General features: G+C 33.4%; 2 protein-coding genes across 5 annotated transcripts in view; both read right to left on the reverse strand.

The window, feature by feature from the left end:
* Window positions 1-15,324, reverse strand: part of LOC141290577 (membrane cofactor protein-like) — a 38,325-nt gene extending 23,001 nt beyond the window's left edge. Inside the window, exon 1 of the mRNA XM_073822695.1 lies at window positions 15,251-15,324. The gene's annotated coding sequence lies outside the window, so the exon portion shown is untranslated. The remainder of the gene's footprint in view (window positions 1-15,250) is intronic.
* LOC141291257 (complement receptor type 2-like) overlaps window positions 1-23,240 on the reverse strand; it is a 54,707-nt gene extending 31,467 nt beyond the window's left edge. For 2 of the 4 annotated variants that reach the window (XR_012340305.1, XM_073823432.1), the window contains exons 1-16: window positions 23,131-23,240; window positions 22,645-22,777; window positions 22,180-22,374; window positions 11,739-11,835; window positions 11,540-11,619; window positions 11,228-11,410; window positions 10,922-11,095; window positions 8,043-8,237; window positions 6,830-6,926; window positions 6,631-6,710; window positions 6,325-6,507; window positions 6,018-6,191; window positions 3,768-3,791; window positions 3,258-3,305; window positions 992-1,031; window positions 338-411 (exon numbers count right to left, since the gene is read on the reverse strand). Coding sequence is in view for 2 of the 4 variants with exons in the window: in XM_073823432.1 (XP_073679533.1) it covers window positions 354-411; window positions 992-1,031; window positions 3,258-3,305; window positions 3,768-3,791; window positions 6,018-6,191; window positions 6,325-6,507; window positions 6,631-6,710; window positions 6,830-6,926; window positions 8,043-8,237; window positions 10,922-11,095; window positions 11,228-11,410; window positions 11,540-11,619; window positions 11,739-11,835; window positions 22,180-22,374; window positions 22,645-22,717 (1,701 nt within the window). In the remaining 2 variants the exon portion in view is untranslated. The remainder of the gene's footprint in view (window positions 1-337; window positions 412-991; window positions 1,032-3,257; window positions 3,306-3,767; window positions 3,792-6,017; window positions 6,192-6,324; window positions 6,508-6,630; window positions 6,711-6,829; window positions 6,927-8,042; window positions 8,238-10,921; window positions 11,096-11,227; window positions 11,411-11,539; window positions 11,620-11,738; window positions 11,836-22,179; window positions 22,375-22,644; window positions 22,778-23,130) is intronic. The other 2 variants (XR_012340306.1, XM_073823433.1) reach the window with 1 other exon arrangement.
* Window positions 23,241-24,205: the final 965 nt, after the last annotated feature.

The raw sequence follows: 24,205 nt of genomic DNA on the forward strand, positions 1-24,205 counted from the left end.
TTATATAATTATGCTATAGACTCTATTTTATGTACGAAAACTGGAAAGTCCCAATAACAGCAGGCTCAGGTAAAAAGAGAAAAAAGCAAAATATTCAAGTGTCTAGAAAACACTCAAGTATGGAAAAGCTAAATACTTGGTCATGAGGAAGAACCTTCAAAAATCTAAATATTCTCCACAATCCTAAACCCTCAACTGACATATTTTATCATATATATTTTGGGATTCACAGGTTTTTGTTCAGAAACTCTGCCTGTCTGCTCATGGTGAGGTTAGAAGAAATAAAGTGGATAAGCCTGTGTCTTAGAAAAAGATTTATAGTTCCTATTATTCTTACCACATATTTGATGGTGTTATAATAGTTCCTCATGATTATTTGATGCCACCTTGCCAGAATACTGGTGTTTTGAGCTGAAATCCAAAAGTCCGGTGTTGGTCAGCATGTACATGACAAAATAACTGGGTATATTAAACCCCAGCACACACTTACAAGACCTCACCCCATAGCTAAACACAAAACAACCCGTCCACCCAAAAAAAAAAAAAAAAAAAAAAAAAAAAAAAGCAAAAACACTAAACGAAGACAAACAAACAGCACACAGCTTCCTAAAGACTATAAGCATAAAGGGTTGCAAAAGCAAAGAAATTTCCACAAGAATTTTTCATGGTAAATTCTGCAGAATTTGTGGTTTGATACATAACTGCAAGTTTGATCATCTGCTAATTGTTTGCTGAAATGGATTAAACCATTTTTTCAGAATACTCAGTTGCAGTTTTGAGCTGCAATCTAAAAGTCTGGTGTTGGTCAGGATGTGCATGACTAAACATCTGGAATATTAAACCTAAGTCTCAAAAGCATCTCCATTTTCCATGGAAAATGTGTGGAAATCATACACAAACTTTCCACCTGTTTTGCAACCACTGAATGCCAAGTTTTTAACGCATTATGAGAGTGTACGAAGGAGCATTAGGAACAATGCAGATAGCTTACCGTTTCTGCCTATACCGGTATCCACCGTACCCAAACCCAACTATTAAACAGAAAGAAATTGCATTATAAATGATTATCCTTTTTTTTTATTGAACAAAATATCAAAACAGATACTGTGTGACCTCTGTCAGGAGCATTGACCAACAATTCCCCAAAAACGAATTTCCAGTTAACAGAAGTATGTTTTGTTGATGGTTGGAGCCACTAATCTACATAATGACTGTTCTTACCAGAACAGCAATCCAATATTAAGAATCAAGGGGATGTAAACTTTTGAGTGGGGACATTTTTTATAAATTCAACTATTATTTTTTCTTGTGGACTATATGTAAACGTCTTTTGTGTGAAATATCTTATTCAGCTCATTACTAAATAAACAATTTAAATTTTGTATGATCCCTCTTATTTTGGTAAAATTAACTGCAGATTCTGAAAGGGGGACGTAAACTTTTGACCTTGACTCTACATGCTTAAGACGTTTGTTATTGTTTTTTTATTTATTTATTTTTAAATATCCAAGTACAGGCCCAATTAAACGAAGAGTTCTACACACTTTTTTTTCTAGCACCTTTACATGCATTAACACTGCACCTACAAATTAACTTAATGTTACGAGATTACTGTTTTAAATATAAAAGCTGAAATATAGAATTATGAAATGAAAAAAAAAAAAAAAAATAGAATGAGGCTTTTAAATATGAACTAAAATTAGGCATAACAATTATAGGTGGCGGCAAGCCACTATCTTAATAAGAGAGTCGCTGAACCATTTATTCAATTGTTTCATTCAGGTACAAAGTAAGAAACATTTATGAATAGCTAAGGGAATCAATGATTCACCGGATTTGTTCAAAACGCAAATTAATTTGGTAAGGAAACCAGCATGCTCCCCACGCCATTAGATATTTGTTGCGTAGTGACAGCTATGTTCAAGTAAGCTAGATATGCGCAGATGCTGCACAATATAGGCTGTATTTAATGTCATGGTGAGTCAAGAGTTCAGTATTTTTGCGCAGATTTGGAACTTATCCATGAAATTAATGAGTGAACATAATTTAGCCAAACTGGCTAATTTTTACCCACATTTGGTAGGTTGGCAGGTGTTAATTTCAAACCCTGAGTGCAAAACAGAGACCGCTTTTCATCTCAAGTAGTATCATTGTCACATTTAATATCGCAAGATCTCATGCTCTCCCGAAAGGCAAGTAAAATCAAGTATAGGTCTCTGCAGGAAAGTAATGGGAGTAACCAGATTGGGGCGTTTTTAGACCATGTTACCTGATTGGCTGATGTCATAGTGACCATACATTTAGGGGTGGGGTTAGGTAAGGGGGATAATTTATTTTAATCGCATGATTTAAAAACACCCAGCAGTTTGAGAAACAAATTTAAAAACACCCACTTTTGCTCTGCAGACCTCAATCTCAGTGAAATGGCGTTATGTTGATATCAGAGGCACTGCATTGTTAATTTTCCATGACAAGATCGAAAACAATTTCATATATTCTGCCTTTTAAAAATGCAAGTACTTTTCAAGTACCTTATCATAAATATGTCTGTTTTCGAGGTTTCCCATGACTTAAATTTAGAAAAAAGAAGTCAAATTCTTAAAGCACCTTGTATGAACCCTGTGTTAGGCATGCAAAACATGCATTAGCGCACACATTTGGATTTGTGCTGAATAAGAGAGCCTCCATAGCACATTTCTCACACATCAGTAGATTAAGTTATGATTTAAACATATTTGTTTAGGCTTGCCATTAATAATAAATATTGTTAATAATGAATGGTAATATAATATACATTGTTTACTTTAAATTTACCAGTATTCAGAACAGGAAAGACAAAAATATAAGTTTAAAAGGATTTGTTGTGGAGTGAAAGGACCTGAAAAATGTGTTTATCATACTTTTTTTTTTACTCTCAAAGCAATTTTGGCCCAGTGTGATGATGACTATTTTCTGGAAAATAAGTCTCACCTAATTATCAAAAAGGAACAATTTAAATCATATTTTTGCCCACAACTTTTTTTATTATAAAAGACAAGCTGACCGATTAATTAGATTTTTGAAAAAAATAAATAAAAAAATAAATAAAATAAATAAATAAAATAAATTTAGGACTGTTGCATTTTATTTTAAATCCCTGGTGCCCAAATCCAGCCATTTTTAAAGGCCAACACTGCAACAGATTTTGTGATTATAATGAATAAAAAGAATGTATAGGTATGTAGATTATTAGGTGAATTAAGCAGACTGTGACTTACCTGCAGTTGCTATTACAAACAAAGAAAGCAGTCCTATTGCCCATGGAGCTGCAAAAAAATAAAAATAAAAAATAAAAAAAAAATAATAATAATAATAATAATAATAATTAAAAGTTGAATGGATTCAAACAAATGTACAGCACAAGACATCCTTTTAACCTAAAATAAAACACAACTTACTTTGTAACCCTTATAACAAAACTAAACATAACCCAAAAGTTATTTAAAAGCAAGCTAATATATATATAATATAATGAAATATAACATGACCTGCAGAATGTTCAGAAACCAGCATATTACAGGACATTTTCAATTTGCTTCACAGGAATACCAATATACCAGGAATATCCAATATCATAATCCAACAATTCCATACATTTTAGATAATAAAGAACAAGTAGCCGAGGGTGACTGTTACTAAGAAGAGGAATCAGCCCTTTACTGAGTAGCACAGTAAAAAAAAAAAAAAAAAAAAAAAAAGTGTAAAAACAAAACAACAACAATACTTACGCATACTTGTTTTTGCTTGGTCTTCTGTGGAAGAAAAAGAATACAGTTAGGAAACAGTAAAAGAGGAAGAAGATTTAAATACAAATAGATAAATAACCTAGGTGGAGTATATTATTAAAAAATATGAAAATATTATATAAAAAAAGTATGAAAAAACAGTTTGTGAACAGAGTTTAAACAGTTATACAATTATACCAGGTATAATTACCCTCTCATGACAACAAAAACAAGTAGTGTTCCCCTAACAGAACCATTATGAAAAATGTAACATGAAGATGTGCATATTTGTGAAAAAACTGGTCATTAAACATGTCTGCCTCATTCACAACATGTACAAACATGACATTTTTCTTGATCTGGTTCTAATGTTAATGAATTGAGTACCCTAATAATTTAGCAACCGTGTGCAAGAGGTTATCAATTTGCATAAAATGCAGCCAATCCATCTCTGTATAAGAGAAACATGCAGCCTTTTTACAGCCTTTCATCAACCTCAGCAAACATAATTTTTTTCACTCTATTACTATATACAAAATATATGTTTAAAATGAAATCATGTATAAAATTAACATCAAGATTAAGACAAAATGAACAGCACAAGACATATCCTTGCAATCTATTATATAATACAAATCACTTTGTAACACTTGTAACTAATTGAACAAACCAAAAGTAAACTGTCATTTAAAAACAAAATGACAGAATACCCAACCAGAAATATGAATGCTCAGAAACCAGCCCATTTACATCTGAGCTGTCATAATCTGTCAAATATGTAAACATGCATTTTCAGCAATACTAGAATGATCAGATATCATAATCCATTTCATACATCTCAGATCAAACAGATCAGCCAAGGGTGGCCATTACTGACAAGAGGAATCAGCTTTTTACTGACTAGTATAGTAAAAAATAAATAACTCACTTGTATTGGTATATTGGTAACAACAAACACACCATTGCAAAAAATAAATACATACTATTTTAATATAAGGACTACATGTTAAAAGTAACATTGTTGTGCACATGCTGTATAAATGTGTGCCTGGTTTTCCCAACTAAATATTGCTTCCTCCCAAGGTCTCTTCCTCAGCCTTTTGTCTGAAACCATAAGACTATATCACTTTTTTTTTTACTGTATATGAAATTGATTTTAAAAGGAAGTTTATAAACACACCCAGATTATGTGATTTATCTGTGATTTCAGATGTTCTTGCATTTTTTTTTGTGAACTCATAATTTTAGTGAAAACATTTGAAAAGATTTCATGCACAAATCTGCCCTCATTTCTACAGGCAGATCAGAGCAGACACATTAGTACTTCTACGAATTTAGAGCATATGTACAACTACTTAAAACTATTTCACATTTTTTTATGATGTGTTGTGATTTTTATAATTACATCCCTGAATTGAAACAAAAACTATTCGTGTGGTGAGTAAAAATGTCCAGCCCTACTTTGTAGGCCATTATTATTTTCATAATTGTTCATAAATGTCTGAACATCACTACAGAAAGTTTCTGTAAGTTTCTCTCCTTCTGGATCTTAATGTTGTTAACTCTTTGAAAAGCAGGGCCATTAGGAGAAATGTTGACGTGACAGAAGTGCATCTAATTTTTTTTTTATAATAAAGTATAGATTCAAAAGACAATACCCTTCTCTTTAGGTACAGCCTTGGATGTTGTGCGAACTGTGGAAGTTGCAGTAGTTGCGGGAGTTGTAGGTAGGGCTGAGATTCAACATGTGTATTGGGTTAGGGAACTAGAAATGTAAGTATATGAAGTCTATTTAACCCCTGAAGTATAACCACGCTCGAAGAGAGAGATAAGAAACTTTCTAAAGGTTCCTTCAGAGATGCATGAAAGTTCATGGACATAAACTAGTTTTTAATCAAGACTTTGAATGTAGTGCAAAATCTGTATGGCCAATTTCTATGAAGATGTGTTGTCCATCTTCTAAACATCATCATCTGTGTTTCAAATGAAATGATAGTACTTACCTTTGCAGGTCAGGAGCCGTTCTGTCCACTCAATTCAAAACTCCAGTAACAGATCCACTACTATTCTAGTTATTATACAATTACTTATTTCTATCTATTGAACCACTTGAATGTGATGATTAGTTAGACTCACTATAACTGACTATGACTTCCACAACAAACACAAGTATATGACAACTTTCATTTTGAGTGAACTGTTCCTTTACACAACACAGTCATGCATTAATAAAAGAAATCATTTCAGTCTTACTCGTGCATTGTGGTGGTTCAGGGCTCCATCCATTTGTTTTACACACAATATAAGATTCTCCTTTCATTGTATAGCCATCTTCACATTTGTATTCTATAAAGTTATTCAGTTTGTACGGGGGTGATCTTCCACCGGCTCTTTTTGCATTAAGAATATTAGGCGTTGGACACCCACCTGGATAAAGAAAAGAAAAATGTTTATGTAAAAGAACAGAACTGATCATTAAATATTTTATTCATTATCAGGACGAAACTCACAAGTGATTATTTTACCTTCATCTCTTGACTGGAATTTAACCATAACTTACCAAAACATTTTGGTGGATCTGGTTGAAAGGTTCCATTCTCAGAACAATGAACTGTTGATTGTCCAATAAGATTAAGTCCTGGGTTACATCTATAGGAGACTGCTTGTAAATAATCATAACTCTCCAAAGGCACATCTACAAGTTGCCCATTTTCTATGGGTAGAGGTGGTGAACACTTCACCGCTTAAGAGAAAACAGATCCAGGTGAATAGTTATTTCCAGACCACAAAAAAATCTTTTAATACAAATTGGGAATGATTTTGAGCTCTTCAATGTTATTTCATTCAAATGGAAGAACTGACATACGTTCACAGAGAGGATCGGTTTGGCCATCCCATCCCTGATCTCGGCATATTCTTGGTGTTCCCTGACCCGCTAACATGTATCTGAAAGCAATGATTATTCTCTTACCAAATACTTAAACACAATACACAATCTAAATTCCACATGGTTTAAAACTCACTTTAAACAGCATATAGAAACCGACCTTAATAGTTTCACTTACCCTTTGTTACAAACTGGTGTAGCTGAGTCACCAAAGTAAGTTCCAGTCAATACATATTTCCCATGAATGATTTCTGAAAGAGGGCCACACGATTTTTCTGTAATGTAATAAAAATTGAAACATTTAAAAACTGATGCTCCTAAAATGCTGTTGAAAATAGTGTTGCATAGTGTCATTTATTTTAAGAGGAAATGTGATACTGTAATGCTTCCTGTCGTCAGTGACAAAACCATTATGAGCAACGCAAGGACTGTTAAAAGGTTAGTTCATCAAAAAAAAGCCCATGATTTAGGCATCCATATAACTTACTTTTTTAGTTATATTAAAATTATCCTGCCATTTCCAAGCTTTAGAATGCCATAGGTGGGTGTTTCTCTTCCTCAGTCCAAAAGAACACGTAGACCATTTGAGATTTGACAGCAATGTTTTTTCAGGACAATGACTTAAAGCAGGGCTGCTCAACCCTGCTCCTGGAGATCTACCTACCTGCAGATTTTTGTTCCAGCCCTGCTCCAACACAGCTGTCTTTAATTATCAAGTGCTACTTAAGAGATTAATTAGCTGGTTCAGGTGTGATTCTTCAGGGATGGAGCTGAACTTTGCAGGATAGTAGATCTGCAGGAACAGGGTTGGGCACCCCTGACTTAAAGGGTTAGCTTATCCAAAAATGAAAATGACCTTATGATTTACTCACGCTCAACCCATTCTAGGTGTGTTTGACTTCTTTCAGACGAATGTAATTAAGAGTTATATATATATATATATATATATATATATATATATAAAAACTGTCTAAACTTTTTTAATAGCAGTGAATGGGTGTTGAGATTTTGAAGTCCAATAAAGTGCATCCACCCATAATAAAAAAATGCCTCATACAGCTCTGGGGATGAATAAAAGGCTTCCTGTAGCGAATCAATGCATTTTTGTAACTTGTTTTGGACTAAGGAAGAAAAACGGCAGGATAATTTTTAATATAACTTCGTCTGAAATAAGTCATATACACCTAGGATGCTTGAAGGATGAGTAAATCTTAGGCAAATTTTCATTTTTGGGTGAACTAAACCTTTAAGCCAATCAATGATTTGTTGACCTATATCATACACCTTTTCACATATCTAAATCAGACATTTAAAAAAAAACAAATGTTCAAATGCATTTTAGATGAATTTACAAATGCAGGGTACAGAAAATATTTAATCACAGTACATACTTGTGCAGTTGAGATCCAGATTTGTCCAATGGTTCCCCTCACATGTAACTGATCTAGATGCTTTTGAGTCAACTGGCTTGTGTCCAATAATACACTCAAATGTTACAGTGGATCCATCATCGAAACTTTGAGTCAAGAGATAGTCTGATGTTAACACAACATTTTTGGATTCAAAAGATGGCTGTGTACACTGTGCTGTGGAAATAAAACACAAAATACATACAAATCATGTGAAGCTGCTTTCAAAATACGGTTTTATCAATATTAGCATTGCAAAATGTATTAATGTTAATAAATATTTACAAACTGGGGACAAAAACATGTCTGCAGGTTAAGATCATGATTAAATCTGTCCTGAAAGCATTACAAAGGACACCAATGAACAGCCTGAAGATATTGTGGCAGGCTCATAAATTAGAGAACAGAATGAACGTGTACATTTTTCTTATTTTGCCTAAATATACAGAAGATCCTTACATCTTTCCCAGAAGACAAATTAATAGTAGCACAGTAAAAAAAGGTGTATTTAAAAAAAAAAAAAAAAAAAAAAAAAAACCACAATACTTATGCATACTTGTTTTTGTTTGGTCTTATGTGGAAGAAAAAGAATACAGTTAAGAAACAGTAAAAGAGGAAGAAGATTTAAATACAAATAGATAAATAACATAGATGGAGTATATTATTAAAAAATATGAAAATATTATATATATAACAAAGAGTATGTGAAAAAAAAACAGTTTGTGAACAGAGTTTAAACAGTTATGCAATTATACCAGAGCTATAATTACTCTCTCATGCCAACAAAAACAAGTAGTGTTCCCCTAACAGACCCATTATGAAAAATGTAACATGAAGATGTGCATATTTGTGAAAAAACTGGTCATTAAACATGTCTGCCTCATTCACAACATGTACAAACATGACATTTTTCTTGATCTGGTTCTAATGTTAATGAATTTGGAGTACCCTAATAATTTAGCAACCGTGTGCAAGAGGTTATCAATTTGCATAAAATGCAGCCAATCCATCTCTGTATAAGAGAAACATGCAGCCTTTTTACAGCCTTTCATCAACCTCAGCAAACATAATACATTTTTTCCACTCTATTACTATATACATAATATATATTTAAAATGAAATCATGTATAAAATTAACATCAAGATTAAGACTAAATAAACAGCACAAGACATATCCTTGCAATCTATTATATAATACAAATCACTTTGTAACACTTGTAACTAACTGAACAAACCAAAAGTCATTTAAAAACAAGCTAAAATACCCAACCAGAAATATGAATGCTCAGAAACCAGCCCATTTACATCTCTGAGCTGTCATAATCTGTCAAATGTGTAAACATGCATTTACAGCAATACTAGAATGATCAGATATCATAATCCATTTCATACATTTCAGATCAAAAAGATCAGCCAAGGGTGGCCATTGCTGACAAGAGGAATCAGCTTTTTACTGACTAGTATAGTAAAAAATAAATAAATAAACTCACTTGTATTGGTAACAACACACACACACACACACACACACACACACACACACACACACACACACACACACACACACACACACACACACACACACACACACACACACACACACACACTTTTAATATAAGGACTAAGGACTACATGTTAAAAGTAACATTGTGCACATGCTGTATAAATGTGTGCCAGGTGAAGGTTTTCCCAACTAAATATTGCTTCCTCCCAAGGTCTCTTCCTCAGCCTTTTGTCTCAGAAAACTTAAGACTATATCACTTTTTTTTACTGTATATGAAATTGATTTTAAAAGGAAGTATATAAACACATCCAGATTATGTGATTTATCTGTGATTTCAGATTTTCTTGCATTTTTTTGTTTTGTTTTTGTGAACTCATGATTTTTGTGAAAACATTTGAAAAGATTTCATGCACAAATCTGTCCTTATTTCTACAAGCAGATCAGAGCAGACACATTAGTACTTCTACAAATTTAGAGCATATGTACAACTACTTTAATTCACAAATTATTTCAAGTTTTTTATGAGGTGTTGTGATTTTTATAATCACATCCCTGAATTGAAACTGAATCTATTCGTGTGGTGGCTAAAAATTTCCAGCCCTAATTTGTAGGCCATTATTATTTTCATAATTATTCATAAATGTCTGAACATCACTACATAAAGTTTCTATAAGTTTCTCATTCTGGATCTTAATGTTGTTAACTCTTTGAAAAGCAGGACCATTAGGAGAAATGTTGACGTGACAGATGTGCATCTAATATTTTTTTATAATAAAGAATAGATTCATAAAACAATACCCTTCTCTTTAGGTACAGCCTTGGATGTTGTGCGAACTGTGGAAGTTGCAGTAGTTGCGGGAGTTGTAGGTAGGGCTGAGATTCAACATGTGTATTGGGTTAGGGAACTAGAAATGTAAGTATATGAAGTCTATTTAACCCCTGAAGTATAACCACGCTTGAAGAGAGAGATAAGAAACTTTCTAAAGGTTCCTTCAGAGATGCATGAAACTTTATGGACATATAAACTGGTTTTAAATCAAGACTTTGAATAAAGTGCAAAATCTGTATGGCCAATTTCTATTATGATGTGTTGTCCATCTTTTGTGTTTCACAAAAACGAAAAACAGGTCAGGAGCCGTTCTGTCCACTTGATTCAAAACTCCACTACTATTCTAGTTATTATACAATTACTCATTTCTATCTACTGAACCACTTGAATGTAATGATTAGTTAGACTCACTATAACTGACTATGACTTCCACAACAAACAACACACGTCTATGACAACTTTCATTTTGAGTGAACTGTTCCTTTACAGAACACAGACATGCATTAATAAAAGAAATCATTTCAGTCTTACCAATGCATTGTGGTGGTTCAGGGCTCCATCCATTTGTTTTACACACAATATAAGATTCTCCTTTCATTGTATAGCCATCTTCACATTTGTATTCTATAAAGTTATTCAGTTTGTACGGGGGTGATCTTCCACCGATTCTTTTTGCATTAAGAATATTAGGCGTTGGACACCCACCTGGATAAAGAAAAGAAAATGTTTATGTAAAAGAACAGTACTGATCATTAAATATTTTATTCATTATTAGGACGGAACTCACAAGTGATTATTTTACCTTCATCTCTTGACTGGAATTTAACCATAACTTACCAACACATTTTGGTGGATCTGGTTGAAAGTTTCCATTCTCAGAACAATGAAGTGTTGATTGTCCAATAAGATTAAGTCCTGGGTTACATCTATAGGAGACTGCTTGTAAATAATCATAACTCTCCAAAGGCACATCTACAAGTTGCCCATTTTCTATGGGTAGAGGTGGTGAACACTTCACCGCTTAAGAGAAAACAGATCCAGGTCAATAGGTATTTATTTCCAGAACACAAAAAATCTTTTAATACAAATTCGGAATGGATTTGAGCTCTTTCAATGTTATATTTTCTTCAAATGTAAGAACTGACATACGTTCACAGAGAGGATCGGTTTGGCCATCCCATCCCTGATCTCGGCATATTCTTGGTGTTCCCTGACCCGCTAACGTGTATCTGAAAGCAATGATTATTCTCTTACCAAATACTTAAACACAACACACAATCTAAATTCCACATGGTTTAAAACTCACTTTAAACAGCATATAGAAACCGACCTTAATAGTTTCACTTACCCTTTGTTACAAACTGGTGTAGCTGAGTCGCCAAAGTAAATTCCAGTCAATACATATTTCCCATAAATGATTTCTGGAAGAGGGCCACACGATTTTTCTGTAATGTAATAAAAATATTGAAACATTTAGAATTGGCGCTCCTAAAAAGCTGTTGAAAATATTAGTGTTGCATAGCATTTATTTTAAGGGGAAATGTAATACTGTAATGCTTCCCGTCGTCAGTTGCAAAACCACTATGAGCAACGCAAGGACTGTTGAACGGTTAGTTTATCCAAAAACAAAACAAAAAAACCCCACATGATTTACTTATCCTTCAGGCATCCATATAATTTCCTTTTTTTTAGTTATATTAAGAATTATCCTGCCATTTCCAAGCTTTAGAAATTTGGACTAAGGAAGAAAAACGGCAGGTTAATTTTTAATATAACTTCGTCTGAAATAAATCATATACACCTAGGATGCTTGAAGGATGAGTAAATCTTAGGCTAATTTTCATTTTTGGGTGAACTAAACCTTTAAGCCATTCAATGATTTGTTGACCTATATCATACACCTTTTCACATATCTAAATCAGACATATTAAAAAACAATGTTTAAATGCAGATGAATTTACAAATGTAGGGTACTGAAAATATTTAATCACAGTACATACTTGTGCAGCTGAGATCCAGATTTGTCCACTGCTTCCCCTCACATGTAACTGATCTAGATGCTTTTGAGTTAACTGGCTTGTGTCCAATAATACACTCAAATTTTACAGTGGATCCATCTGCGAAACTTTGAGTCAAGAGATAGTCTGATGTCAACACAACATTTTTTGATTCAAAAGATGGCTGTGTACACTGTGCTGTGGAAATAAAACACAAAACACATACAAATCATATGCAGAAGTTGCTTTCATAATACAGTTTTATCAATGTTACCACTGCAAAATGTATTCAGGTTATAAAAAAATATTTACAAACTGGGGACAAAAACAGGTTATGATTAAATCTGTCCTTAAAGCATTACAAGGGCACCGATGAACAGCCTGAAGATATTGTTGCAGGCTCATAAATTAGAGCCAGGGATGTAAACTTTTGAATGGAATGAATGTGTACATTTTTCTTTTTTAGCCTAAATATACAGAAGATGCTTACGTGTTTCCCAGAAGACAAAATAAGTTAAATTTACCCTGATCTTCAAATTTAAAAAGATTTCACCCCCTGGCTCTTAATGCAGAGTGAGCATTTGAACCTTCTGTAATGGCAGTTGTCCAAAATAAAACAGTCCTTGTTGGAAAGGGTTCAAATACACAAAAATGTTGCAAAAAAAAAAAAAAAAGAAAATAAATAAACAAACAAACAAAAACAAAAAAAACAAAACAACGAATTAGTGGGACCTGAAGGAATTTCCTGAAGAACAGCAGCCAGTTTAACTGTTCAGGACAAACAAGGGACTCATGAACAACTATCACTTAAAAGAAAAAAAGAAAAGAAAAAAAAAACAGCTGTGAATCATTCAGGTAACAACACAGTGTTAAGAATCAAGTGTATGTAAACTTTTTAACAGGGTCATTTTTATAAATTCAACTATTATTTTCTCTTGTGGACTACATGTAAATGTGAGAAATATCTTGTTCAGGTCAATACTAAATACAAATTTTGGTAAAGTAATTAAGATATTGCAAATTCTGCTAGGTGTATTTAAACTTTTTACTCAAACCCAAAAATAATTGAAGCATTTACAGTTGATGTATCCATTTCTTAATCAAAAGCATGTGGGACATTTACCAGTGAAGATTTTTTTTTTTTTCTGTGATTAGGATCATCAAGCTTTAAGCTAAAACCTTTCTGTTTGCAAAGCACTATTAGTTGCTACTATCAACATTACGCTACTAGGCTACACAATTGTCTACAGTCTGTTCAGTGAGTGAACTCACAAAGTGCCCTTTCCTAATAATATATTACAGCACTACACAATTCTTAGAATGGAAATATATAATCCAGCCCTGTGTAAAGGAAAAGACTGCATTTGAAAATATGGGCAGCTCTTTTGGTTTTGCCAAGTATCACTCAAATAGACTAAAGACAAATTAATACATAATTAAAGGGTCTGCTAGAACTAACCCTTGTTTCAATTGACAATGAGCTGCACATTTCCCATAATTCTATATTTTATCTATCGGGATGTACACATCACAAGAATATCAGTTTCAAGACCTTATTTAAGGTCTCTGTGTTCTGTCCTTCTGATGGTTTTCTTTAACTTTTCCACTGCAACAACATGAAAATGACAAAGACAGTGTGTTCTTGTGGTCTGCTGTCTGACATAATGAACAATATCTCATGAATAATTCACTGGAATGCACTAAAAATCTCCCATTTTAAATATTTAAATATTTATACCAGTTTTTGTAAATGCTGATGTGGCATTATTAGAGATAACCATTGAACAAGTTTATTGGCGGTATCAGATTGTTTACAAAATTTTGTGGAAGTTACTCCCAGAACTCTCTGAATGCGTCATAGGGAAAAATGGATATACTCTTCATGCCTGTGTCTGTCCTGGAAAAAACAAAACCTTGACACGGGTTTGTTTTTCTAGTGAGATCTGGCACCCGTTTATGTGCCATGAATATTTTTGTATGGCATTACCGGAAGACAAAGAATGCAAATGTACATTTTTAAATCTGTATATATGATGAAGGTTAATTTTCTACACTATCACACATAGCCCAAAAGCCACAAAACTTAAGGTGTAATTTTTAATCCAAGTTAAAAAAAAATAAATAGATAGCTAGATACTTACCTCGGACATGTTCACAGATCAAAAGATAAGCAAGGAGAGCAAAACTAGGACACAGCACCTTACGTCCCATCTTGTTTATGTCGGTGAATGTCAGCTCCAAACAAGGCCAATGTTGTTTTTTCGCAACTAATAAATATAAAGATATCTTAGCGTAAGGAAATGCACTTTTAAAATATGTACTTTAAAATAATTAAACGTCAACACGTTCAGTACAACAAAGCAGACGCAAGAGAGCTTAACAGGAGCAAAACCTGTTAGCTAGCCCGCTAGCATAACAATCTAGACGGCGTTTAAATGAACAACGTCACATTACTAAACAACATACACAGAACGAATGCATAAAAATAGGTTTAGCTAATCAAACACGCTTCATTTTATGTTCTTATAATGATATTCGTTATGCTAAAAGAATGTGGTAAGTTAAGCAGCGCACAGGAAGGGTGTAACGTTAAAGAATGGTCACTGCACTGCTTCCCCAATGTTAAGATTAGCAACGTTGATAACAGAAACCCTAATTTAACTCGAGACGCGTACAATATAATTGTGAAAAAAATAAACGATTTCACATCAAATTACGAATTCGATTATCGAATTGCAATACAAATCATTTCAATTGAACTGTGTTTCCTCATAATGTATTATAAAATGGCGAGGACCTTATGCTAGCTATCTTACTATACTCAGAGAAGTGAAAAGGAAATCCTTGTTTTAAGCTGCCTTACCTTCAGGTTTTTTTTAGAAGGTTTCTCGGTGTTCAGTGCTGGATTTAGACTGAGGCATATAACGTCCAGTGCAACTTTCAGGAAGTGATGAGGGTGGAGATCACTTGCTTCTCATGAAGTGAATTTCCGTCTGAGGTGGGCGTTTTGATGCGTCATAGATATTGCAAGAAGAGGGTGTGGAGTTTCCGTTATAATTCTTAAACTTCACTTAAATAAATTGTTTAAGGCTAGGCCTAATAGAAAGGGGTTTCTATAAGATATCTCATTTTAATATACATGACCTACCTGTGAATATAACTGACGTTATAATAACTAATCTCACCATAACAAGAACCTTGTTTGTTATAACGACTTCAAATCACCTAGTAATGATAATAATTATGATGATGAAAGTGTCTTATAAGAAAATTTAACTGTTAAACACGGATTTCTGAGTTTTAGCGTAGTCACAGAGTGCCTTAATATTTTTATAAATCTATAACCACAACTATTATTACTTCATAAAACAATTCCATGAAATACAATTATTATGGCTCATAGCTGTTAATATGTTGTAGACTTTCGCATAGGTTATTGATAGGCCTAAATTACAAGACAAGAACACGAAACTATTAATTTGATAAAGATCAGTAAACGAAATACAACACAAAAGCATATACAGCTGAGGACAAACGTTTAAACACTGTATTGTTACCAGAATGATCAGTGTTTTTTTTTTTAGGGATAGTTGTTCCTGTGTCCCTTGTTTGTCCTGAACAGTTAAACTGCCTGATGTTCTTTAGAAAAATCCTTCAGGTCCCTAAAATTCTTTGATTTTTCAGCATTTTTGTGTATTTGAACCCTTTCCAACCATAGATATATTATCTATGTAACATATATATCTATAGACTATGTTTCCAACAATGACATCCATATTTTCACACTGCGGGAAACTGAGCAGGGTTTCCAGGTTTTTACAACAAAAACCGTCCAATTGACACTTAAAAGTAGCCAAAAGCTAGCAATTGTGTTTTGAGGGGGGATTCCCCAGTAAAAACAGCATTACTTTTTGAATTTGAAAATCAGGGTAAATGTAACTTATTTTGACTTTTGGAAAAAAGTATTTTCTGTAGCTTCTTAAGGGCAGTAATAAATGAAAGATTTGATATGATGATATGATTGATATGATATGATATGATATATGATATGATATATGATAAATAGGCCAAATGTGACCCTGGACCACAAAACCATTAGTAGCATGGATATATTATAGCAATAGCCAAAAATAACATTGGTTAGACCAAAAGGATTTTTCTAAAGAACAGCGGCAGTTTAACCATTAACCATCCAGGCCAAACAAGGGACTTGTGAACAACTATCACTAAACAAAAAGAAAAATAAATACAGCTGCAGATCATTCGGGTAAAAACACAGTATTAATAATCAAGGGTATGTAAACTTTTGAACAGGGTCATTTTTTATAAATTGTATATGTAAATGTATTTTATGTGAAATATCTTAATCAGCTCAGAACTGAATAAAAATAACATTAGCATTTTGTAAACTTTTAACCTCAACTACATATTCTTTGAAAGCCAGGATAAATAAATACACAAATTCATGGCAGGTCTTTGGTCACCTCTCAGGTATACATTGCTTGTAAAATTATGAAAACGTTAATGTTCTTAATCATTGTTATTGACTTATTTGAAGTCTGCTACTGTATGTCACACCATGTTCTGTGATATGAACCTCAGCAATGATAACACCAAAGCAGAAGAAGATCTGTGACATTGGTGGCATTAAACTTATCCAATGCACCTTGTACTGTAAGCCAATCAATTACTACTGACAGAAACTTAGAAGTGGCATAAATGATTTCTACAGTAGGATTAGCTTCAAGATAAACAGATCCACACAAAGCAGTTTATTCAGTGTGGGAGTCTGAAAAGGATTCGACACAAGAATGGAAGGCAAGATAGAAATTAAGTCTTTGGTTTGGTTTTCATACAAAAAAGTTTACATGAGAAGTTTATTTAGTCAGACATAGCCTACAGGTAGGTTCCTAATTTACATATGGATGCAATATGTGCACTTGAAATACTGCAACACAGCATTCTGGGTTAATGTTCATTTATATGAGTACTTTTTTAACTTAAGATGTTTTAAATATTTGATAATAATACTTTTTATTGATTTAAATTAATTTACAGATCAGTCCTTTAAATTGTAGAGTATGAATTGAGCTGGATTCAAGAAGGCATCAAACTTACATTTTTTTTCCCAAGGCATATCCCATCACACACAGACCCTTCTGAAGAGGGAGATTTCATGTTAGGTAAGTGTTCTCAGATAGCACTACAATATACTTTTTCCATGCATGTGGGTTAAGACATTATACATGATTAACTCTAATAACTATAACTTTATGTAAGTTCAAAGTTTATGCACTGCTTCTTAATTCTATACTTTGTGATGCTAAATGCACAAAAGGCTTAAGAATTTTTTTTCCCAAGCCAGTTACACTTAAAAGAATTGCTTAAGATAAAATGATGAAAAAAACCCAAAACAATTTAATTTGTTCATTAAATAATATCTAGAATAATGCTCTACAAAGCTCTTTACTGCAAAGAAATGATTCTTTGATGAACAGAAAATCTGATTTTGTTGTATAAATCAGACTTTTTATTCACAACCTCACAAAAGCAAACCTCACAATTAAAGACAAATATTTGTGTGTTCAATGGCATTTTAACTATAACTTACCCAAACATTTTGGTGGATCCTCTTTAAAAGTCCCATCCTCTGAACAATAAAGTGATGAACGTCCTTGAAGAACAAACCCACTGTTACATTTATAGAAAACAGCTTCTATTTGCCCATTTTCGATGACTGGAGGTGCCTGACATTTCGCAGCTAAAGAAAAAAACTGGTATTTATATCCAGATAGATTCCACTCAGACTGAAGAGCACATTTCAATATAAGCCTGCAGTTTTATCACACACAGTTGATAAAATTATCTTAAATGGAACAGTTCAACCAAAAGGTAATTCTAATTGTTTGATTTAAAGGTTGTATCAGCGATTTCTAGCCTGAAACATAAAGTGTAAAATTCAGCTGATCTTTCATCACGATCCGCTCGCTACCTGCCCCATAAATTGTCTGTGAAAAAACCGCGTCTCTCTGGTCAGCCTAGGGTCCGAGATATGCCAAAAAAACAATCTACACTACCAACCATTCCACAGCAAAAACAAACATTGTTCCAACCAATCAGCGTCAGGGGTTTGGTGTTGTGGACTTTCGCTCCGCCTCCCTCACATCCCTGCACCAGTAGGAAAGTCCACAACACGAACCCCCTGACGCTGATTGGTTGGAACACGGTTTGTTTATCTGTGGAATAGTTGATAGCGCCGATTGTTTTTTTGGCATATCTCGGACCCTAGGCTGACCAGAGAGACGCGTTTTTTTCACAGACAATTTATGGGGCAGGCAGCGAGCGGATCGTGAATAAAGGTCAGCTGAATTTGACACTTTATGTTTTAGGCTAGAAATCGCTGATACAACCTTTAATGGATACACCAGCACTGTTTAAAAGAGTAAAAGTCACAATGCTTTTTTTATTGTACTCACAGGCATCTGTATTTCAGTATATTGTGGTTAATTGTGTTATGCATTTATTAATCAACATGACCTGTTAATTCTACTATTAATAACAGCAAACAAAAGACATTGAATCTGGTCACAAAGGCATCTTGCAATTAAAAAAAAAAGAGTACTTACAGTACTTTTTGCAAGTGAGCAGTTCTGTCCACTTGGTTTTCTTACAGGTAATTGTTTTAGATAGCGTTGTATCAACTAGCTCATATCCACAAACACAATTAACTGTCATTTTAGATCCATGTGGAAAACTTGTGAGCGAAATTCCTCTGTCAAAGTGACCTGTTCTTTTAAAACAGGCAGATTATTACTAATTTCTATCTATTTTTGTCTTTTGAACTACTTGAATGTGATCCGCTAGACTCATTATAGCTCACTAAGTCTTCCTCAACAAACAATACAAGTAAGTGTATGACGACTTTTAATTTGGGTGAAGAATGAAGTGTTGATTGTCCTATAAGATTAAATCCTCTGTTATTGGAGACTGCTTGTAAATAATCATAACTCTCCAAAGGCGCATCTACAAGTTGCGCCCATTTTCTATGGCTGGAGGTGCTGGACATTTCCCCATAAGAAAAAATAATATCCAGGTGAATAGTTAATTATTTCCAGAACAAAAAATCTTTTAATACAAATTGGGAATTTTAATTTTGGGTGAACTGTTCATTTACAGAATTCAGTCATGCATTAATAATAAAATAAATTATTTCATTCTTACCAATGCATTGTGGTGGTTCAGGGCTCCATCCATTTGTTTCACACACAATATAAGATTCTCCTTTCATTGTATAGCCATCTTCACATTTGTATTCTATAAAGTTATTCAGTTTGTACGGGGGTGATCTTCCACCGATTCTTTTTGCATTAGGAATATTAGGCGTTGGGCACCCACCTGGATAAAGAAAAGAAAAACGTTTTGGTGGATTAAATCCTCCATTACATCTGTAGGAGACTGCTTGTAAATAAACAAGTTGCCCATTTTCTATAGAGGTCGTAAACACTTCACTTCTAAAAAGAAAAATATTTCCAAGTGAATAGGTAAATGTGTTTTATTTTACTCTACTACTGAGAATTTTAAACCATAGTATATTACAGACTTTATAAGACCCTAAAGAATCATATCAACCTGTGGAAAAAGCACATCCGATGACCCCTTTAATACAAATTGGGAATTTTAATTTTGGGTGAACTGTTCATTTACAGAATTCAGTCATGCATTAATAATAAAATAATTTATTTCAGTCTTACCAATGCATTGTGGTGGTTCAGGGCTCCATCCATTTGTTTTACACATAATATAAGATTCTCCTTTCATTGTATAGCCATCTTCACATTTGTATTCTATAAAGTTATTCAGTTTGTACGGGGGTGATCTTCCACCGATTCTTTTTGCATTAGGAATATTAGGCGTTGGACACCCATCTGGATAAAGAAAAGAAAAATGTTTTGGTGGATTAAATCCTCCATTACATCTATAGGAGACTGCTTGTAAATAAACAAGTTGCCCATTTTCTATGTCTAGAGGTGGTAAACACTTCACTGCTAAAAAGAAAAATATATCCAAGTGAATAGGTAAAGGTGTTGCATTACACTCTACTACTGAGAATTTTAAACCAAAGTATATTACAGACTTTATAAGACCCTAAAGAATCATATCAACTTGTGGAAAAAGCACATCCGATGACCCCTTTAATACAAATTGGGAAGTTTAAATTTGGGTGAACTGTTCCTTTACAGAATGCAAAAGAAACAGAACAGTATTTATCCTAAAAATATTTCATTATATATTCATTATCAGGACGAAATTCACAAGTAATTTTTTACTTGTATCTCTTGACTGGAATTTAACCATAACTTACCAAAACATTTTGGCGGATCTGGTTTAAAGGTTCCATCCTCGGAACAATGAACTACTGATTGTCCAATAAGATTAAGTCCTGCGTTACATCTGTAGGAGACTGGTTGTAAATAATCATAACTCTCCAAAAGGCACATCTACAAATTGCCCATTTTCTATGGGTAGAGGTGGTGAACACTTCACCGCTAAAGAGAAAACAGATCCAGGTCAATAGGTATTTATTTCCAGAACACAAAAAATCTTTTAATACAAATTGGGAATGGTTTTGAACTCTTCAATGTTATATTTTCTTCAAATGGAAGAACTGACATACGTTCACAGAGAGGATTGGATTGGCCATCCCATCCCTGATCTCGGCATATTCTTGGTGTTCCCTGACCCGCTAACATGTATCTGAAAGCAATGATTTTTCTCTTACCAAATACTTAAACACAACACACAATCTAAATTCCACATGGTTTAAAACTCACTTTAAACAGCATATAGAAACCGACCTTAATAGTTTCACTTACCCTTTGTTACAAACTGGTGTAGCTGAGTCGCCAAAGTAAATTCCAGTCACTACATATTTCCCATGAATGATTTCTGGAAGAGGGCCACACGATTTTTCTGTAATGTAATAAAAATATTGAAACATTTAGAATTGGTGCTCTTAAAATGCTGTTGAAAATAATAGTGTTGCATAGTGTCATTTATTTTAAGAGGAAATGTAAAACTGTAATGCTTCCTGTCGTCAGAAACCACTATGAGCAACATCCTTCAGGCATCCGTATGACTTCCTTTTTTTCAGACAAATCCAATTGGAGTTATTTTAAAAATTATCCTGTCATTTCCAAGCTTTAGAATGCCATAGGCGGGTGTTTCTCTTCCTCAGTCCAAAAAAAAACAAAAAAAAAAAAAAAAAACAACAACACGCAGGCCATTTGAGTTTTGACAGCAATGTTTTTTTCAGGACAATGAATTAAAGGAACAGTTTATCCAAAAATGAAACATGATTTACTCACCCTCAACCCATTCTAGGTCTGTTTGACTTTCTTCTTTCAGACAAATGCAATTAAGAGTTATATTTAAAAAACCTGTCCAAGCTTTATAATAAGCTTAATAATAGCAGTGAATGGGTGTTGAAATTTTGGAGGCCTCCTGTAGCGAACCAATGCATTTTTGTAACTTGTTTTGAGCTGAGGAATAAAAACACCAGGAAATGCCAGGATAATTTTGAATATAACTTCATCTGAAATAAGTAAGTCATATACACCTAGGATGCTTGAAGGATGAGTAAATATTTTTTTAGTGAACTAACCCTTTCAATGACTTTATATTATACACCTTTTCACATATCTAAATCAGACATTTAAAAAAAAAAAAACAATACTCAAATGCAGATGAATTTACAAATGTAGGGTACTGAAAATGTATAACCACAGTACATACTTGTGCAGCTGAAATCCAGATTTGTCCACTGGTTCCCCTCACATGTAACTGATCTAGATGCTTTTGAGTCAACTGGCTTGTGTCCAATAATACACTCAAATTTTACAGTGGATCCATCTGCAAAACTTTGAGTCGAGAGATAGTCTGCTGTTAACACAACCTTTTTTGATTCAAAAGATGGCTGTGTACATTGTGCTGTTAAAATAAAAAAACACAAAACACATACAAATCATGTGCTGAAGTTGCATCATAATACAGTTTTATCAATGTTACAATTGCAAAAACAAAAACACGCCTGCAGGTTAAGTTCATGATTAAATATGTCCTGAAAGCATTACAATATCAAAGCATATTGTTGCAGGCTCATAAATTGGAGCCAGGGGTGTAAACTTGAATAGAATGAACGTGAACATTTTAAACATTTTCTTACAAAATTTGTCAAACAATTATTATATGCAAACTCGCCTTTAATACTCCCAGGTTTCAGAAGGCACAGGAAGAGGGCAGAAACACAGAGATTTAGCACCTTAAATTCCATAGTCTCTGACCTTTGGTGAAATTATCCCAATATAATTCCAGAGTGATTTGTTTTCTGGAACTTAAAAAAACAGCAATGAAACAGCGAATTGTAAGTGATGTTCTTGGGTTCAGGTTGAGTCACATGTTGTAGACAGCCACAAGTTCATGCAAAATAAAACTGATAATAGAAGAACACTGAAGCCATTTCATGTAAATGAACATAAGTTTGGTCACATTGCTCACTTTTTTAAACATTTAAAAGAAACTACAAACTTTAAAAGGGCACATAATAGGCATATCTCTGGTAAATATTTTATACTTAAGAGTAACTTTACTTAATCAAAACACCCAGAAGTGTTTTTAGTAGAAATATACATGCTAAGATTAACAGCATTTAGGAAAGCAGATTAAAAGATCAAAAACTTTACTCACGCACACTGTAGCGTGTCCTTCAGAATTTGTGTCCTCAAGAATACTCATGAAAAATAAAAACTGGGGAAAACAGGATGGGTGTGCAAAAGTGGAAATCCTTTATGTAACCTGATCCAACAGCTTGCAAAAATATTAACAAATATAAAAATGGGTTATTTTTTTTAGTAGTAGTAAATTTATTATTGTGTTTAATCAGCATTTACTGCAGCTTTAAAAATACTTTTAAAATATATATTTTAATCATGTTGATCATCACTGTGAAATTTGAGACTTGTATCTCCAGTGTTAAAGGGATCGTTCACCCAAAAATGAAAATTTGATGTTTATCTGCTTACCCCCAGGGCATCCAAGATGTAGGTGACTATTTTTAACAAAAACCAGTACAGTCTGCTAGCCAAATAATAGAGGTGGATGTGCACCAAACCTTTAAAAGTAAACAAAAACATGCACAGACAAATCCAAATTACACCCTGCGGCTCGTGACGATACATTGATGTTCTAAGACATGAAACAATCGTTTTTTGTGAGAAACTGAACAGTATTTATATCATTTTGTACCTTTGATACACAGCCACGTCCATCTATCCTGAGCACGAGCTTTACATCCGGCTCGTGACATGTGTTGGCGCTCTGGCATAGAATACGCAAACGCCGGTACCATCGACTGCCATTATTTGACTGACAGACTTCACCGGTTTTTGTTAAAAATCTTCGTTAAGGAAACAAAGTCACCTAAATCTTGGGGGTAAGCAAATAAACATCAAATTATAATTTTTGGGTGAACTATCCCTTTAAGTAGTAAATAGTGAATAGCCCATAACATTGCAAGGCCATATATATATATATATGTATATGTATATAAATAAAAAATAAATAAAAATCAAATTAGTGAGTTAAATTATGTGTAAAATATTCTTTAATTTTTTTTTCAAAAATAGTTAATTAAATAAACTATAAATTAATAGTTAATTAAAAAATAGAGCGTATTTGGTTGCTTTATGTTTTTATTTATTTTACAATATATATAAAACTTTAAAAGTATAGAGAAAAATCAATCTTTACAGTTCTTTGACCA

Source organism: Garra rufa, chromosome 18 (assembly GCF_049309525.1).
Source record: "Garra rufa chromosome 18, GarRuf1.0, whole genome shotgun sequence".
NCBI lineage: Eukaryota > Metazoa > Chordata > Actinopteri > Cypriniformes > Cyprinidae > Garra > Garra rufa.